This window comes from Pecten maximus, chromosome 3, assembly GCF_902652985.1.
Source record: "Pecten maximus chromosome 3, xPecMax1.1, whole genome shotgun sequence".
Taxonomy (NCBI): domain Eukaryota; kingdom Metazoa; phylum Mollusca; class Bivalvia; order Pectinida; family Pectinidae; genus Pecten; species Pecten maximus.
This window is the reverse complement of record NC_047017.1, coordinates 30,000,650-30,015,750: the sequence shown is the minus strand read 5'-3', so window position 1 is coordinate 30,015,750 and position 15,101 is coordinate 30,000,650. Positions and strand designations below refer to the sequence as shown.

The 15,101-nt window shown below is 38.9% G+C and overlaps 1 protein-coding gene across 1 annotated transcript; it reads right to left on the bottom strand.

Annotated features, from left to right (window-relative positions):
* Positions 1-1,586: 1,586 nt before the first annotated feature.
* On the bottom strand, positions 1,587-14,807 carry LOC117322704 (uncharacterized threonine-rich GPI-anchored glycoprotein PJ4664.02-like). The gene has a single exon (XM_033877644.1). The coding sequence runs from the start codon at positions 14,805-14,807 to the stop codon at positions 1,587-1,589; it is 13,221 nt and encodes a 4,406-aa protein (XP_033733535.1).
* Between the last annotated feature and the right edge of the window lie 294 nt (positions 14,808-15,101).

The following is a 15,101-nucleotide window of genomic DNA, read 5'->3' as shown; positions in this document are numbered from 1 at the left end:
ACACACCCACCTCTCCACTCCCCCAACCCCCAGAGTTTATAACGCACTGTCCATTACACTTAGATATGCCCATGGTACCTAGGTATATAATTTATATCTTCAAAAATCGCACCATCCTTTCCCCGCCTAAACAGGATAACCCTCAACTTATATTCCATCTATAGGGGTAAATCTTCGATGTCTACAAAGAATATCACCCCACCAACCCCCACCTATAGGAGATATCACGTTACTTCCCCGCCCGCATAAGGAATCGCCCCTGCCTATCATACAAACACCCCCCCCCACACACACACATCCACACACACACACACACACACACACACACACACACACACACACACACACCCACCAACATATATATATATATGTATATATGAAAGTTAAATTAGTTTTAATGCCCAAGAGCCAGCTTCGTTGGAGAACTGCCAGGATTGGGGCCCTGGATTCCGTCCCCTTGCCGGTATTGTCCTCACACAGAAGGGTTCTCACTCTATTAAAAAATGACAAGTACAAAAGTAAATTAAACATACTCTCTCGTTCGATTATCATATTTATTTATCTATTTGACATTCATTAATTCATTCATTCATTCATTCATTCATTCATTAATTATCATGACTATTTAAAATCAAATATTTGAATATATTATTCATTTCACATGTTATGCATGGTTAATTGACCTTCCAGTGTCTTATACTTTTCTTCTGCTTCGTCATGTTCATGTTTATACGTTAACATGATCTCTATGCCTCTAAACACATTCGTGCAACATTTGCCATTGTCTATCCACAGAAAACACATAATTATCGGTACGCAGATAGAACATGTTTACCAGCTTAGTGTATCAATAACGTCATAAACATTCTGTTTTGACAACAGACACTTTAACATTACCTTCGTAGCGTTATGTAGTATTACAGTTTCTGAGGTCAAAGTTCATCCCTAAAATCTGTTTATATATACATATATTTGATAAGAACATGTTTTATGCACTATATAAAGTATTGTGGATACAATTCCAATGAATTTCTTTCATTTGCGCTGTGGTAAATAGCAAGTCTTATGAATAGCCATATTGATTCCCAGTTAAATTACTATTGAAATATTTAATTTGCAGATGGGAATACTGTATTATCATTTCAAATTTCTGCTAATTATCGTATAGATTTAAGCCGTTCGATTATCTTTCTTCCTTGTCTCTCTTGACACTGCCAGCACGTTTGGATTTTGGTCTGAGATTTGCCCCCGCGAAGGAGGCTTTCGATACTGTCCCCTGGCCGAGACATACCAGATTCTCTTAAAATGGTAGTTGCTTCTCCTGCTTAATATTTTGAGAGTAGGACGAGTGGTTCACGAAGAGGTATGATTCTTACGATTGGGAAACATAAGTAACTAAATCACTGGCAAAATCATAGGTCCTTGCCTTCTGTTGTATCATATTTTCGAACCCCTCTGTTTTATGTAGCTGTTGTGTAAGATATTCGAGCCTTTCTGTCGTCTGAAGCCGTTGTGTTAGATATTCCAACATCTTTGTCGTCTGTTGTGTTACATATTCGAACACCCCTGTCGGTTGCCTACAATCTTTAATCGTCTCTGTCATCGGTTGTTTCGGATATTTGTTCGTCATCGTCCTCAGCGCTCACACCTTCGTTGTTTTCCTCTTCATTGTCATTATTTATAATTATTCGTTTGTCAGTATGTTTTGATGCTGTAATTAGTTTCCCGTTTCCTTTATGTAAAGATATGTTTCCTGTTTCATTGCTCCGGTAAGAATTGTCTCTATCAGAATTTGTTCTACCAGAATTTGCTGTATCAGAATTTGTTCTACCAGAATTGGCTGTATCAGAATTTGCTCTATCATAAGTGGCTTTATCAGAATTTGTTCTACCATAGTTTGCTGTATCAGAAATTGTTCTACCAGAATCAGACGAAGTTGTTTGATTTGCCCTCACATTGGTCGAGTTTTTATATTTCTTCAGTTTCACAATTTTTCTAGCGTTATTATTTGTCGTCAGATAGTCTGCTGAATTTTGCCATGGGGAATTAATAGCCAATTTATCAACTCTTATTTGAGAGCTCCGGTGGTTTTTGTCCCTGTTGTTTGAATTTGGTATACGATGATTTGTCCTAAATTTGTCGTCTTTACTCTGAAATTTTCGATTTCCCCGCCTTGTTCCATCTTTTATTGGAGCGTGGTGATCAATCCTCGCTTTGTTAACTGCAGTTAGATTATAATTCAATTTCAACATGTCTACCGTATGTATTACCTCTTTGTCTCTTTTGTCGAAAGTGTTAAGTTTGTGTAATTTCGTTCTCACTTTGTCGAAATTCCTTGATTCAGAATGTTTTGTTTTAATTTTGTCGACAGTACTTGGCATGTAGTGATTTGTCTTCAACGCTTTGTCAGCCGTCCTTTGTATGTGATGCATTGTTTGCAATTTGTCAATCGTGTGTGTGTTGAGAGTAGTACCCGTTTTGTCAACCCTCCTTGGTTTATTTTGGTTTTGTACCATTTTAGTAACGGTTTTCGGTGTGTTTTGGTATACCATTTTGCTAACGGCGTTTGATATGTGTTGTTTTGCTACCACTTTAGTAAATGTCGTTGGTGCTTTGTAGTTCGTTCCAAATTTGTGACCTGTTTTTTGGGTGCTGTGATCTATTCCCAATGAAGTGATGGTTCTTGGTGTGTTGTGGTTGGTTCCCACTTTACTATTGATTGTTGATGGGTTGTGGTTGGTTCCCACTTTACTAATGGTTCTTGGTGTCTTGTGGTTTGTTCCCAGCGTTCTTATAGTTCCTTGTTTGTTATGGTAGGTCCCCACTTTATTATTGGTTATTGGTGTGTTGTAGTTTGTTCCCACTTTACTAATGGTTCTTTGTGTGTTGTGGTTGGTTCCCACTTTACTTATGGTTCTTCGTGTGTTGTGGTTGGTTCCCACTTTACTAATGGTTCTTTGTGTGTTGTGGTTGGTTCCCACTTTACTAATGTCTCTTGGTATGTTGTGGTTGGTTCCCACTTTACTTATGGTTCTTGGTATGTTGTAGTAGGTTCCCACTTCACTAATTGGCCTTGGTGTGGTGTAGTTGGTTCCCGCTTTTCTATTTGTTGTTTGTGTGCTGTGGCTAGTTCCCATTTTACTATTGATTGTTGGTGTGTTGTGGTTGGTTCCCACTTTACTAATAGTTCTTTGTGTGCTGTGGTTTGTTCCCAGCGTTCTTATAGTTCCTTGTTTGTTATGGTAGGTTTCCACTTTATTATTGGTTCTTGGTGTGTTGTAGTTTGTTCCAATTTTACCAATATTTCTCGGTACGTTATGGTATTTTACCTCTTTGTAATCGGTTCCTGGCGTGTAATTATTCGTTTTCTCTTCTTTAATTACTTTTCGTGTGTGGTGGTTTGTTCCCTCTATAGTTAATGTTCTTGGTGTGTGCAGGTGTGCTCCAAGTTGGTGAATTGTCTTTTGATTAATTCCCAAATTGCCTCCAGTTCTTTTTGGTTGTTTGTGTAATCCCAATCCACTAACGGTAATCTGTATGTTGGAGTTCGTTCTCACTTTATTCACGTTTCTTGGCTTGTTGTGGTTTGTTACCAAATTGTGAACATTCCCTTTTCGTGTGCTGTGATCTATTCTTGCAGAACTAGCGGTTCTTGGTGAGTTTTGATTTGTTTCCATTTTAGAAATGGTTGTATGTGTACTCTGGTTTGTTCTGAATTTGTGAAATGTCGCTTGTTTGCCGTGATCTATTCCCATATTGGTTACGGATCCCGATGTGCTGAAGTTTTTTCTCTCATTGGAAACAGCTACCGGTCTGTTGTGGTTTGCTTCCACTACAGGTAAGACTATTGATGTGATGTGGTTTGTTCCATGTATGGAAACGGTTTTAGATATGTTGTGGTTTGTTTTCAATTTGTGAACCGTATCTTGTTTGCTGTGATCTATCTCAACTTTGGAAATGGTTACAGGTGTTTTGTGATGTGCTTCCCCTTTAGTAACGGTTCGTGGTGTGTTTTGGTTTGTTGCTAATTTGTAAACTCTTTTGTGTGTGGTGTAATCCATTCCCATTTTAGTAACCGTTGCTGGATTTTTGTGATCCGTTCCCATTTTAGTAACTGTGACTGGTTTGTTGTTATCCATTCCCACTTTAGTAACTGATGTTGATTTGTTATGATTTATTCTCTCTTTAGTAACCTTGATTTGTTTGTTGCTATCTATTTTAACTTTGGTTACGGTTCTTGTTGCGGCTTGCTTTGTTCCCAGTTCGAGGTCTGACTTTTGTTTTTTGTGATTTATTTTCATTTTGGTAACGGTTCGCGGTGTGTTGATGTTTGTTCCCACTTTAGTAACATCTCTTGGTTTGTTGATGTTTGTTCCCATCTTGTGATTTATTCTCACCTTGGTAGCGGTTATCGGTATGATGTGATCCATTTTATCGTTTGTAACGCGTCTGTTTGCGTTGTCGTTTGTTCTTATTTTAGTGGCTGTTTTCATAGTGTTAAGATTTGTTACCTCTTTGATTGCGGTTCCCGGTTTTTTGAGCTTTGTTCCCAATTGATAAATTCTCTTTTGTGTGAATTTTGTATGTGTTCCTACTTTGAAAACGTTTCTTTGTGTGTTTTGGTTTGTCCCAACTTTGGTAATGGTTTTTGGGTTGAATGCTTTTGTTCCCAGGGCGGTAATGGTTCTTGGTGTGCTGTGCCTTGATCCGAATTGATTGATTTTCTTTCGTGTGATAGGATATATTCCCATTTTGGTAAGGGTTCTTTGGTTTTTGAGGTTTGGTTTCATTTTGTTTAGTGTTTTGGGTGTTTCCTGGTTTGATATCCCTTTAAAAATAGTTGTAGGGGTGTTGTTGTTGGTTACCAGTTGATGAACCTTCTTTTGTGTGATGTGATCCGTTCTCACTTTGGTATTGGTTTTCATTGTGTTGGTGTTTCTTCCCACTTTACTAACAAGTCTTGGTTTCTTGCTATTTGTTCCCAATCCATGAACCTTCCTTTGTGTGGTGTAATATATTTTCTCTTTACTAATCGTTTTTTGTTTGTTGCTGTTAATTTTTACTTTAGTTACATTTCTTAGTGTGTTGTGGCTCGTTGCCAATTTATAAGTTGTCTTTTGTTTGATATGATCTTTTACAAATTTATTATCGGTTCTTGGTGTGTTTGTGTTTGTTCCCACTTTAGTAACAGTTCTTTGTGTGTTGTTGTTTGTTCCAACTTTAGTAACAGTTCTTGGTGTGCTGTTGTTTGTTCTAACTTTGGTAACATCTCTTGGTGTGCTGTTGTTTGTTCCAAGTTTAGTAACATTTCTTGGTGTGTTGTTGTTTGTTCCAGCATTAGTAACAGCTCTCGGTGTGTTTAAGCTTGTTCCTTCTTTAGTAACAGTTCTTCGTGTGTTGTTTGTCCCCACGTTAGTAGCAGTTCTTGATGTGTTTTTATTTGGTCTCATTTTAGAAAAAGTTCTTGGTGAGTTGTTCTTCGTTGAAAAGTTGTAGGCCGTCTTTTGTGTGATATTATCTTCTGTAATGTTAGTGTTGGTTCTTGGTGTTTTGTGGTTCGTTTCCAATTTGTGAACTGTCTTTTGCGTGCTGTGGTATATTCCCGTTTGACCAATTGTCCTTGGTGTGTCGTGGTTTGTTTTCACTGGAGCAACAAGTTTAGGTTTATTTTGGTGCGTTCCAAATTTTTGATCTGTCTTTTGTGTGCTTTGACCTTTTCCCTCTTTATAAGCGGTCTTTTGAGAGTTGTTCTTTGTTTCAACATGTGTATCAGTCCTTGGTGTGTTGTTGTTTGCTCTAACTTTGGTAACAGTTCTTGGTATGCTGCTGGTTGTTCCAAGTTTGTTAACATATATTGGTGGGTTTATCTTTGTTGTATCTTGTGAGTGATTATTACCCGACGGCATGGCGTTGTTGACAATATTCGGTATGTTCTTTGACCTGACGTTGTTGACAGTATTTGGTATGTTCTTTGACTTAGCATTGTTGACACTATTCGGTATGTTCTTTGACTTGACGTCGTTGACAGTATTAGGTATGTTCTTTGATTTTGTTTTTTTGACAGTATTCGGTATGTTCTTTGACCTGGCGTTGTTGACAGTATTCGGTATGTTCTTTGACGTGGCGTTGTTGACAGTATTCGGTATGTTCTTTGACCTGTCGTTGTTAACAGTATTCGGTATGTTCTTTGACTTTGTCTTGTTGACAATATTCGGTATTTTCTTTGACTTAGCATTGTTGACACTATTCGGTATGTTCTTTGACTTGACGTCGTTGACAGTATAAGGTATGTTCTTTGATTTTGTTTTTTTGACAGTATTCGGTATGTTCTTTGACTTCGCGTTGTTGACAGTATTCGGTATGTTCTTTGACTTCGCGTTGTTGACAGTATTCGGTTTGTTTTTTGACCTGACGCTGTTAACAGTGTTCAGTATGTTCTTTGACCTGGCGTTGTTGACAGTATTCGGTTTTTTCTTTGACTTGACGTCGTTGACAGTATTCGGTGTGTTCTTTGATTTTGCTTTGTTGACAGTATTTGGTATGTTCTTTGACATGGCGTTGTTGACAGTATTCGGTTTTTTCTTTGACTTGACGTCGTTGACAGTATTCGGTATGTTCTTTGATTTTGCTTTGTTGACAGTATTCGGTATGTTCTTTGACCTGGCGTTGTTGACAGTATTCTGTATTTTCTTCGACTTGGAGTTGTTGACAGTATTCGGTATTTTTATTGACTTGGAGTTGTTGACAGTATTCGGTATTTTCATTGACTTGGAGTTGTTGACAGTAGGCGTCATGTTCTTTGACCTGACGCTGTTAACAGTACTAGGTATGTTCATTGACTTCGCGTTGTTGACACTATTTTGTATGTTCTCTGCATTGAAATTGTTGACAGTATTACGTATGTTCTTTAACCTGACGTTATTAACGTCAGTTTTCGTTGTGCTCTTTGACCTGATGTTGCCAGTCGTATTCGATATGTTCTTTGATTTCACATTGCCGACATTATTCGGTATGTTCTTTGCCCTAGCGTCGTTGAAAGCATTTAGTATGTTCTTTAACCTGCCATTGTTGACATTTATTCGTATGTTTTTTGATTTCACATCGTCGACTGTACTTTGTATGTACGCTAACCAGAGATTGTCAGGATTTAATACACGGTGATTGTTTGTAATTTGATCAGTTCCATTGTTGTAATTTCTTCCCTTTCTGTCGAAATTAAATTTTTTATTGTAATTTGTCAATTTTTGAGGATTTCTCTTCATCTTCTCGAAAGTACTGGGAAAGGGAAGACTTTTTCTTGTTTTCAGGTCTAATTTGTCGGATATGTAGCTATTTGTTTTTATGTTGCTGACTCGACTGAGCATTCGATCATTTGCTATCACCTTACCGCTTTGGTCGTCTGGTTTATCGTCTGTTCTCCTAGGTTTTACAACTTTATTGGGATTGTAACGGCTTATCCCTACTTGGTCGAACGTCCTTGGTACTTGATGTTCTGTTTTTTTGTTGTTTTCAGTACTTGGATCGTGGCTAACTCTCTCTTTGTCATCTATATGTTCAGTGTAGTATCTCCTTACATTCTGAGTTGTTGTTATTGTACGAGAGGAGGAAGAAGTTGCCGCTGTTTGTTTTCCTGAGGTGGGCTTGGTGGAAGTGGTGTTGTTTCTCTCTGTATTCGACGTTTTATTTGTGGGAGCGGTTATAATGGTGTTGTTTGTGTCTGTATGTGTAGATGTATTTGTGGGCGTGGTTGTTGTGGCGATGTTTGTGTCTGTATATGAAGTGTTTGTAGTAGGTGGTGTGTCATTGATAGTGGGTGTGTGTTTTGTAAGTGGTATGTCAGTAATATTTGTCTTCTTTGTGGTAGTTTGTGTGTCATTGATAGTTGAAGTGTTTGTGGTAGTCTGTGTGTCATTGATAACTGAAATGTTAATGGTAGTGGGTATGTCATTGATAACTGGAGTGTTTGTGGTAGTGGGTATGTCATTGATAATTGGAGTGTTTGTAGAAGTGGGCATGTCATTGATAATTTGAGTGTTTGCCGAAGTGAGCGTGTCATTGATAATTGGAGTGTTTGTAGAAGTGGGTGTGTTATTGACAATTGGAGTGTTGGTAGAAGTGGGTATGCTATTGATAGTTGAAGTGTTTGTGGTAGTTTGTGTGTCATTGATAACTGAAATGTTAATGGTAGTGGGTATGTCATTGATAATTGGAGTGTTTGTAGAAGTGGGCGTGTCATTGATAGTTGGATTGTTTGTAGAACTGGGCGTGTCATTGATAATGGGAGTGTTTGTAGAAGTGGGTATGTCATTGATAATTTGAGTGTTTGCCGAAGTGAGCGTGTCATTGATAATTGGAGTGTTTGTAGAAGTGGGCGTGTCATTGATAATTTGAGTGTTTGCCGAAGTGAGCGTGTCATTGATAATTGGAGTGTTTGTAGAAGTGGGTGTGTTATTGACAATTGGAGTGTTGGTAGAAGTGGGTATGCTATTGATAGTTGAAGTGTTTGTGGTAGTTTGTGTGTCATTGATAACTGAAATGTTAATGGTAGTGGGTATGTCATTGATAACTGGAGTGTTTGTGGTAGTGGGTATGTCATTGATAATTGGAGTGTTTGTAGAAGTGGGCGTGCCATTGATAGTTGGATTGTTTGTAGAAGTGGGCGTGTCATTGATAATGGGAGTGTTTGTAGAAGTGGGTATGTTATTGACAATTAGAGTGTTTGTAGAAGTGGGCGTGTCATTGATAACGGGATTGTTTGTAGAAGTGGGTGTGTCATTGATAATTGGAGTGTTTGTAGAAGTGGGTATATTATTGACAATTGGAGTGTTGGTAGAAGTGGGTATGTTATTGATAGTTGAAGTGTTTGTGGTAGTTTGTGTGTCATTGATAACTGAAATGTTAATGGTAGTGGGTATGTCATTGATAACTGGACTGTTTGTGGTAGTGGGTATGTCATTGATAATTTGAGTGATTGTAGAAGTGGGCGTGTCATTGATAGTTGGATTGTTTGTAGAAGTGGGCCTGTCATTGATAATGGGAGTGTTTGTAGAAGTGGGTATGTTATTGACAATTAGAGTGTTTGTAGAAATGAGCGTGTCATTGATAATTGGAGTGTGTGTAGAAGTGGGCGTGTCATTGATAATTGGAGTGTTTTTAGAAGTGAGCGTGTCATTGATAATTGGAGTGTTTTTAGAAGTGGGCGTGTCATTGATAATTGGAGTGTTTTTAGAAGTGAGCGTGTCATTGATAATTGGAGTGTTTGTAGAAGTGGGCGTGTCATTGATAATTGGAGTGTTTTTAGAAGTGAGCGTGTCATTGATAATTGGAGTGTTTGTAGAAGTGGGCGTGTCTTTGATAATTGGAGTGTTTGTAGAAGTGGGCGTGTCATTGATAATTGGATTGTTGGTAGAAGTGGGTATGTTATTGACAATTGGAGTGTTTGTAGAAGTGGGCGTGTCATTGGTAATTGGAGTGTTTGTAGAAGTTGGCGTGTCATTGATAATTGGAGTGTTTGTAGAAGTGGGCGTGTCATTGATAATTGGAGTGTTTGTAGAAGTAGGTATGTTATTGACAAATGGAGTGTTTGTAGAAGTGGGCGTGTCGGTGATAATTAGAGTGTTTTTAGAAGTGAGCGTGTCATTGATAATTGGAGTGTGTGTAGAAGTGGGCGTGTCATTGATAATTGGAGTGTTTTTAGAAGTGAGCGTGTCATTGATAATTGGAGTGTTTGTAGAAGTGGGTGGGTCGTTGATAATTGGAGTGTTTGCAGAAGTGGGCGTGTCATTGATAATTGGATTGTTGGTAGAAGTGGGTATGTTATTGACAATTGGAGTGTTTGTAGAAGTGGGCGTGTCGGTGATAATTAGAGTGTTTTTAGAAGTGAGCGTGTCATTGATAATTGGAGTGTTTGTAGAAGTGGGCGTGTCATTGATAATTGGAGTGTTGTTAGAAGTGGGTATGTTATTGACAATTGGAGTGTTTGTAGAAGTGAGCGTGTCATTGATAATTGGAGTGTTTGTAGAAGTGGGCGTGTCATTGGTAATTGGAGTGTTTGTAGAAGTGGGCGTGTCAGTGATAGCTGACGTGTTTGTGGTAGTTGGTGTGTCAGTGATAGTTAGTGTGTTTGTGGCAGTGGATGTGTCAGTTATTATTTTAATACTTGTGGTTGTAGACGGGTTTATTGCAATTCGAGACTTTGTGGCAGCAGGATTGTCAATGATATTTGAATTGTATGTGGTAGTTGATGAGTTTTTGATATTCGGAGTGTTTGTGCTAGTTTGTGTGTTTGTAGCAATTTGATTGTTTATGGAGGTTGACGTGTTTGTTGTGTTGGATATGTCTTTGGTAGTTATAGTGTTTGTAGTAATGAGCGAGTCAGATTTAAATTGAGTGTTTGTAGAAATTGATATATCAGTGAGGGTTGGAGGTTGTATGGTGGTGGGTGTGTCAGTAAGTAATGAAGTGTAATTGGTAGGAGGTATGTCAGTATTAGTCTGAACGATTTTGGTAATGGACATATCAAAATTAGTTGAAATGTTTGTGGTAGTGGACATGTCTATATTGGTTGGAATGTTTGTGGTAGTGGGTGTTTCAGTAATAGTTATAGTGTTGGTAACTGTAGGCGTGTTAGTATTAGTGGGTGTATTTGTAGTAGTGGTCGCGGGTTGGACAGTAATCGAAGGTTTTTGTTTGGTAATGAATATGCGAGTGTTGGTTTGATTGTTTATGGGAGTTGGAGAGTTTGTTGCAGGTGATTTAGTTGGATTATTCGTGGAAATTATTGTGTCAGTGACAATTGGAGAGTGTGTGGAAGTGGTTGTGTCAGCGATAGTTTGAATGTTTATGGTAGTTAGTGTGTCTGTTGTTATGGGCGTGTAATTGGTAGTTGTAGTGTTTTTGGTAAGATATGTTTTATTGAGAGCTGAAGTGCTTTTGGTAGTGAGCGAGGCATTGATAATTTGAGTGTTAAGGTTATTGGCCATGTCATTGATTGATGGAGTGTTTGTGGTAGTGGGCGTGTCATTGATAATTGAAGTGTTTGTGGTAGTGGATGTGTCATTGATATCTGGTGTGTTTTTGGTAGTTGGAGTGTTATTGATAATTGGTGTGTTTGAGGAAGTGGGTTTGTCATAGATAATTGGAGTGTTTGTAGAAGTGGGCGTGTCATTGATAATTGGAGTGTTTGTAGAAGTGGGCATGTCATTGATAATTGGAGTGTTTGTGGTAGCTTGTGTTTCATTGATAGCTGAAGTGTTTCTGGTAGTTGGTGTGCCAATGATAGTGGGTGTGTGTTTTGTAAGTTGTATGTCAGTTATATTTGTCTTCTTTGTGGTAGTTTGTGTGTCATTGATAACTGAAATGTTTTTGGTAGTAGGTGTGCCATTGATAACTGGAGTGTTTGTGGTAGAGGGTATGTAATTGATAATTGGAGTGTTTGTAGAAGTTGGCGTGTCATTGATAATTGGAGTGTGTGTATAAGTGGGCGTGTCATTGATAGTTGGAGTGTTTGTAGAAGTGGGCGTGTCATTGATAATTGGAGTGTTTGCAGAAGTGGGCGTGTCATTGATAGTTGGAGTGTTTGTGGTAGTGGGCTTGTCATTGATAGTTGGAGTGTTTGTGGCAGTAGGCGTGTCATTGATAACTGGGGTGTTTGTAGAAGTGGGCGTGTCATTGATAGCTGGAGTGTCTGTGGTAGTGGGTGTGTCATTGATAGTTGGAGTGTTTGTGGTAGTGGGCGTGTCATTGATAGCTGGAGTGTCTGTGGTAGTGGGTGTGTCATTGATAGTTGGAGTGTTTGTAGAAGTGGGCTTGTTATTGATTATTGGAGTGGTTGTAGAAGTGGGCGTGTCATTGATAGTTGGAGTGTTTGCAGAAGTGGGCGTGTCATTGATAATTGGAGTGTTTCTAGAAGAGGGCGGGTCTTTGAAAATTTGAGTGTTTGTAGAAGTGGGCGTGTCATTGATAATTGGAGTGTTTGTAGAAGTGGGCGTGTCATTGATAATTAGAGTGTTGTTAGAAGTGAGTATGTTATTGACAATTGGAGTGTTTGTAGAAGTGGGCGTGTCAGTGATAGCTGACGTGTTTGTGGTAGTTGGTGTGTCAGTGATAGTTAGTGTGTTTGTGGCAGTGGATGTGTCAGTTATTATTTTAATACTTGTGGTTGTAGACGGGTTTATTGCAATTCGAGACTTTGTGGCAGCAGGATTGTCAATGATATTTGAATTGTATGTGGTAGTTGATGAGTTTTTGATATTCGGAGTGTTTGTGCTAGTTTGTGTGTTTGTAGCAATTTGATTGTTTATGGAGGTTGACGTGTTTGTTGTGTTGGATATGTTTTTGGTAGTTATAGTGTTTGTAGTAATGAGCGAGTCAGATTTAAATTGAGTGTTTGTAGAAATTGATATATCAGTGAGGGTTGGAGGTTGTATGGTGGTGGGTGTGTCAGTAACTAATGAAGTGTAATTGGTAGGAGGTATGTCAGTATTAGTCTGAACGATTTTGGTAATGGACATATCAAAATTAGTTGAAATGTTTGTGGTAGTGGACATGTCTATATTGGTTGGAATGTTTGTGGTAGTGGGTGTTTCAGTAATAGTTATAGTGTTGGTAACTGTAGGCGTGTTAGTATTAGTGGGTGTATTTGTAGTAGTGGTCGCGGGTTGGACAGTAATCGAAGGTTTTTGTTTGGTAATGAATATGCGAGTGTTGGTTTGATTGTTTATGGGAGTTGGAGAGTTTGTTGCAGGTGATTTAGTTGGATTATTCGTGGAAATTATTGTGTCAGTGACAATTGGAGAGTGTGTGGAAGTGGGCGTGTCATTGATAGTTGGAGTGTTTGTAGAAGTGGGCGTGTCATTGATATTTGGAGTGTTTGCAGAAGTGGGCGTGTCATTGATAGTTGGAGTGTTTGTGGTAGTGGGCTTGTCATTGATAGTTGGAGTGTTTGTGGCAGTAGGCGTGTCATTGATTGTTGGAATGTTTGTAGAAGTGGGCGTGTCATTGATAACTGAAGTGTTTGTAGAAGTGGGCGTGTCATTGATAGTTGGAGTGTTTGTAGAAGTGGGCGTGTCATTGATAATTGGAGTGTTTGCAGAAGTGGGCGTGTCATTGATAGTTGGAGTGTTTGTGGTAGTGGGCTTGTCATTGATAGTTGGAGTGTTTGTGGCAGTAGGCGTGTCATTGATAACTGGAGTGTTTGTAGAAGTGGGCGTGTCATTGATAGCTGGAGTGTTTGTGGTAGTGGGTGTGTCATTGATAGTTGGAGTGTTTGTGGTAGTGGGCGTGTCATTGATAGCTGGAGTGTCTGTGGTAGTGGGTGTGTCATTGATAGTTGGAGTGTTTGTGGTAGTGGGCGTGTCATTGATAGCTGGAGTGTCTGTGGTAGTGGGTGTGTCATTGATAATTGGAGTGGTTGTAGAAGTGGGCGTGTCATTGATAGTTGGAGTGTTTGCAGAAGTGGGCGTGTCATTGATAGTTGGATTGTGTGTAGAAGTGGGCGTGTCATTGATAGTTGGAGTGTTTATGGTAGTTGGCGTGTCATTGATAACTGGAGTGTTTGTAGAAGTGGGTATGTCATTGATAACTGGAGTGTTTGTAGAAGTGGGCGTGTCATTGATAGTTGGAGTGTTTGTGGTAGTGGGCGTGTCATTGATAACTGAAGTGTTTGTAGAAGTGGGCGTGTCATTGATAATTGGAGTGTTTGCAGAAGTGGGCGTGTCATTGATAGTTGGAGTGTTTATGGTAGTGGGCGTGTCATTGATAACTGGAGTGTTTGTAGAAGTGGGTATGTCATTGATAACTGGAGTGTTTGTGTTAGTTGGCGTGTCATTGATTGTTGGAATGTTTGTAGAAGTGGGCGTGTCATTGATTGTTGGAATGTTTGTAGTAGTGGGCGTGTTAATGATTGTTGGAATTTTTGTGGTAGTGGGCGTGTCATTGATTGTTGGAGTGTTTGTGGTAGTGGGCGTTTCATTGATTGTTGGAATGTTTGTAGTTGTGGGCTTGTCATTGACTGTTGGAATGTTTTTGGTAGTTGGTGTGTCAGTGATATTTTGAGTGTTTGTGGTAGTGAGCGTATCAGTGATAGTTTGAATGTTGTAGGTCGTTTGTGTTTTTGATAATGGTTTGTCTAAGATATCCATGTCAGTGGCTGTCGTATTTGTGTTTGCAATAGATATTTTTGAAATTGTTGTGGCAATATGTTTAGATATTGGAATGGCTGTAGTAGTGGACGTCATTATGTTACGTTGGAATGTAATTATGTTGCTTCTTTCCTCTGTTTCTGTTTGCCTTGTGTTCGGATACCCGTCACGTCGTTGTGGTCTGACATAATTATCATCAACTTCCTTACCTTTCCAACCATCACCTGGTGTTTTTGGTTTAGGCGTTTCTTTCTCAACTTGGTTCTTAATCCAACTGATGATGTCTTTCTCCGCCATGTTTTCAGCTCCATCTACAGTGGTACTATGTCTTTGGGGATTTGTAGTATTTTTCTCGGCTACAAATCCTATTTGGTGAAAATCAGCTCGGTTTTTGTCGGAGCTTACATTATCGTTTTGATAAGTGTCAACACTGGAGTTTGAAATGGTCTGATCACTAAAGGAGAGGAATTTTTGCTCTACTGCGTCGTCTCTACGAAAGTTGATTTGTGGTGGGTTTTCTGTTTGTTCTAAATCTCTATGCGGTGTGTCGCCATCCCCCGCTGCTTTTTGTAGATACTCATTCAACAGATTTTCTGAATCAGGGTATGACTTTATTGTGTTTTTCAATGTCTGGGCCTCCATCAGTATCCCGTCTTTAGTTCCCATGCCTTCGACAACTTTCGCATCACGAAACGATCCCGCCTAGAGGGGAAATAACATATTATAGCACAATTATGTTTGTCGATATTTGTACATGAATATTGGGGTATAAAGGTTATATAAATGTACTGTATAACGGTTTAATGAAAAGGATCATAACATTAGTTGCCACAAACAAAAGGTGGATTATTACAGTTATTGTAGAACTTATTTTAAAACAGTTATATTTTTGCAGTTTCTCGTCTCGAGGAACAAACTGACTGACCTTTTTTCTAGTTTTCATACCATGGAAAATATATC